At 43.6% G+C, this 5,000-nt stretch overlaps 1 protein-coding gene across 1 annotated transcript in view; it reads right to left on the minus strand.

Moving 5' to 3' along the window:
* Window positions 1–2,438, minus strand: part of il11a (interleukin 11a) — a 7,313-nt gene extending 4,875 nt beyond the window's left edge. The window contains exons 1-2 of the mRNA XM_030785587.1: window positions 2,432–2,438; window positions 881–1,041 (exon numbers count right to left, since the gene is read on the minus strand). Coding sequence (XP_030641447.1) covers window positions 881–1,041; window positions 2,432–2,438 — 168 coding nt within the window. The remainder of the gene's footprint in view (window positions 1–880; window positions 1,042–2,431) is intronic.
* Window positions 2,439–5,000: the final 2,562 nt, after the last annotated feature.

Below are 5,000 nucleotides of genomic sequence, written 5' to 3' on the forward strand. Positions count from 1 at the left end.
CCGGTTCAAACCCCCCCCCCACCGCACCCCCCCACCCCACCCCACTGTGGGGACTTGTAGATCAGAGGAATGAGAGGAGATTTGGACTGGTTCTGAAACGGCGAGGAAGTTTGTCTAAAACTTTCCTCTGTCTGCGCCTGAGAGGACGTCGCGGGTCGTAAGCAATATGGTGTGAATCTCAGCCAGCCATTCCACACCGCGCTCCAGTAAACGCTACACACACAGTTTCTCTCTCTCTCGCTCTCTCTCTCTCTCCCAGCTCCTGTCCTGTTCTCTCACTCTCTACACAGGGCTGAAGATGGGCCAGGGCGGTTCAGGTCCACAGCCTGTCGCTCTAGATTTGGACCGAGTCAGAACAACAGCCTCTTACAGTCTTACATCGTGTGTGTCCATGTGAACTGTGGTGGAACTGGTTAATGAAGAAGCCAAACATTCACGCACTGTTCTCCCTTTGACAATGTCATGTCTGTCCTAAATGAGGTTTATCTGCATCCGCGTGAGTGTGTGTGTGTGTGTGTGTGTGTGTGTGTGTGTGTACACGTACGCAATAAATTACATAGAAAGATTTATAACCACAAGAGAGGGTCACTATTAGATAAGAAAGATCAACAGAAATGCTTCCCCAACCGGATGGAACTCAAAGCCGATACTGAACTGGCCGCATTGCACAAACCTGTATGTTTTTTTTCCCATTTGTATATCTGACTACAGCACTCCTAAGTACAGCTGCCCATCAAAAATCTGGCCACCGCTGCTTGCCAAAAATAGTTCCCTGTACCAAACTTCCTGCTCAGATGTTCTTATCCAAATCTCTTCCAAAAAAAAGAGAAAGAAAAGAAAGAAACCCGTTAGCCGTTATCTGATCGTTCGGTTGACTTACCAAGAGATCTTGCGTTAACTTTAACAGGTGTTTGGTCTGGTTGGTCAGCTTCTCGAAGTCGGCATGGAACCGTCGGTGGTGGGCGGGAAACGCCGACGTAAACAAAGGCAACTGAGCCAATAGCAGCGAGAAGAGCAGCGAAGAGGAGGAGTCGATCAGCACTGGAGTGGGCGGGGGAAAAGAACAACTCGTAAATTGGCTTCGTACATCATTATTGCGGGAATTAACATACTTTTGGTCACAGTTACACAATACCGCAAACAAACGTTCACGAGGTCTTGACTGTGGCTCTGTAAGCTATATCCCATCCAAGCTATGTTTTCACAAGTTTTAACTGTCAGACCCAAAATACTATCCTCTTACAAAGCATTTTTTCCTCCTAAACACATCGATGAAAGAATTGCATCACTTCACAGGAAGCTGTTCTGTCCAAGTGCTATTAGATTTCTCCGCTTGTGTTCTGTGTATGTGTGTGTGTGTGTGTGTGTGTGTGAGACTGAGGTTTGATGTGACACAGAATAGGAAAATAACCTGCTGTCTATATGATAAATGTCTGGGTAATTGAGTAATAACCGCCGCGTATGCCCAGGGCGACGAATCCCGTAAAACTCAAACTCCTGTCAGCCAGCCGCCGCGAAAAAAAAAAAAAAAGTCACACTCACACAAATTCACGGCGAAAACCCTGGGCAATATCGCTCATCGGATATTACAAAGGAAATCTATTGCATTGTGTAAACTTGTCCATGCTTGTCTGCTGTATGGTTGCATGCAAATTGTTAGATATTAAATGCAAATTTAACAAATCATCCAAACACACACACGCTAAAAGTTCAGGGAAACTTTGGCGAAATGTGACATTTCTAATACACAGACACATTCAAAAGACTTTACGATTAATAAGAATAACAAGAAATCAATACGCGAAGAACTCAGTCAAAATTCAAACTTTCTTAGAAAATAAATAAATTTGTGCACTTACATTTCATATTTGTTTAGGGTCCACCAAAATATTCAAATAAATAGGTCTTGCAAATAAATAAATAGACGAATAAATAGACTGATAGATAAATAAATAAATAAATAAACGGTGTCAAATTAATAAATAAATTGAAACTCCGGAAACTCGTCACGTGCTCCGCAATTCTTCTCCTTCCCTGGACTCGCGCTGAAGAGAGTGAGACAGAGGGAAAGCAAAGGCGAGCGAGGAGAATGACGGATGGAATGAATGAATGACTGAACGAATGAATGAACGACAGACAGAAGAGAGAAGGTGAATGAGGTTTGGTCAGAGAGAAAAATTAAAAACTGTCAGGTTAAGACTTTCTGTCCGGTTAAGTTTCGATTCGGTTCCTTAAGTCCGCGAGAGCGTTAGAAAGATTCACAGACGGGACAGACGGACAGTGGAGGAGAGAGAGAGAGGGATAGAGAGATTCTGGACAGAGAGAGGGATGCGAGTGTGTGTGTGTAGGTCTAATTTTCGCAGTGAAATGTTTAGGCTTGTTAAAAACTTCCTTTATAAAGACGGTCGGTATGACACATCGCCTGACTCACCCTTCATTCATAAAAACACACACACACACACACAGACTCTCTCTCTCACACACACACACACACACACACAAACGCGCGCGCGCTCAATGCTCCTCCCGCCCCTCTTCGCTGTCTACTTTTGTGAAATAAAAAAAAAAAATGTTTCGTTGTTTTTATTTTTTCTGCGTCGGTATCACTTTCTCTCGTGCTATCTCTCCTCTCGTCCGTTCTGACGCTATCTCTCTTCCTCTGGCCCATCCCGTCAAACTCGGTCTATCACACCATCCATCTGACGATTTATCTTTTCATCACCAAATCTCTTCCCTTCACTCTATATCGCCACAAAAGTTTTAAAAAGCCCATTGTTTAGACTTTATATCGGTCAATCAGAGCTCACTCTCTCTCTCTCTCTCTCTCTCTCTCTCTTTCAGTGTCACATTTAAGGAAAGAAAAATTCCAGTGGCAGCACTTTACTGTAGAGTTCATACAAGACCTTACACCTTACACTAATACACACACACACACACACACACACACACACACACACACACACACAAACACACACTTTTTTCAGGCTCCACTCCTAACACACCGGGCTGTTATTTCCAGTCTTTCCCCCTTTTTGCCCTCTCTCTCTCTCTCTCTCTCTCTCTCTCTCTCTCTCTCTCTCACTCCCAGCGTAAAGGAAAGAGTTAGAGAAAAAAGAGAGAGGTGTTGTATGTAAGGGCCCTGAACTGTTGCATAGAAACAGTGTCTAGCCTCAGCAATATGTTCAGCCGAACAAGCCCTGGAGAGAGAGACAGACAGAGAGAGAGAGAGACAGAGAGAGAGAGAGAGAGAGAGAGAGAGAGAGAGAGAGAGGGTTAATTTAGACATACACTGACACTTGCACTACTCTGGAAACAGTCAGTCATATGAAGTTAAGCTTAGTGCAGAGTAGCAAACAAGGCAGAAATGAGTTTCCAGACACACACACACACACATACACACACTCACTCACTCACACACACACACACACACACACGCACGCACAGTTTTTACACACAAACCACAATGATAAACAAACACATTTCACTTTCCATGTATTTCTTGAAATCATGTCCTCTGACCTGTACATTTCACACACACACACACACACACACACACATACACATACTCACACACACACACACACACACACACACACACACACACACACACTCACATACACACACACACACTTACACACACTCTCACACACAGGGGAGTGCACTGGCATACACGTTGCTCTCTGGTTTTTGGGGTCAGATGTAAAGAATAAAGACAGGAGCAGGAGTCAGTGGATGGAGAGAGGGAGAAACAGACGAGTGTGGAGTGATGGAGGGATGGATGGAGGGAGATATTGACACACTCGCTCTTTTTTTAATTTCCCACATCAAAGACCTGTTTGAAGACACAGCTGGGAAAAGAATGAAAGAACGAGTGAAATTAGTCACTCTCTCTCTCTCTCTCTCTCTTTCTTTCTTTCTTTTTCTTTCCCCCTTTCTGCTGGTTTGTCTGAACATCATGATGTGGGTCTTGTGGGTGGCTGTGTGTGTGTGTGTGTGTGTGTGTAGCGCGCGTGCGCGTGCAAGCATGTGCAAATGTATCTGTGTATGTGTGTGTGTGTGTGTCTGTGTGTGTGTGTGTGGTCCTCAAATTTGATCAGTCACATCACTGATCAGTTTTTCAAGCCACAGAGAGAGAATACACACACACACACAGACACACACACACACACACACACACACACTAACACACACACACAGCCGAGGGAAACTTGAGATACAGGTGGGGCAGAGTGACTGTACATCCTGGTACCTCTTTGCTTGTAACAGACCCCACTATGACACACGTACACACACACACACACACACACACACACACACACACACACACACACACACACCCGCATACACAATGTAACTTAAGCTGCCCACACACACAGAGTCCTGGAAAGCATCTCTCTAGGAGGTGTATTAACAGTTTCCTTTGAACTTCCGTTCCCTGGGAGCAGACGGGCATGTAAGCGCTTAGGCCATGGCTACACTCCCACCACTTAACAGCCAAACCAGTCCAACTTTAAGAGTTTGTTGTGAGAAATAGTCTCTGGATCTTCAAACATCACCTCGGGCAGCGAAATTTAGACTCACTCATCACATTTAAGACCTTTAAAAGAACAAAGACAGTTATATCAGCCACTGTTTGCCACATACGTGGATAGACGCATGCGAGAAGAAAAGAACAACTGTAACTTCATTGTAACGACCATCATTATCACTAATATAACTGCTGCCACTTCTTATATTATTAACACAATACACTAACACATTAATACACTAATAGACAAACACACTAACACACTAATACACTAACACACTAACACCCTAACACAGTAACACACTAACACACTAATACACTAACACACAAACACATTAATACACTAACACACTAATACATTAATACACAAACACATTAATACACTAATACACAAACACACTAACACACTAATACACTAACACAGTAACACACTAACACACTAATGAATTAATACACTAACACACTAACACAT

The sequence above is a fragment of the Chanos chanos genome, chromosome 9 (genome assembly GCF_902362185.1).
Source record: "Chanos chanos chromosome 9, fChaCha1.1, whole genome shotgun sequence".
NCBI lineage: Eukaryota > Metazoa > Chordata > Actinopteri > Gonorynchiformes > Chanidae > Chanos > Chanos chanos.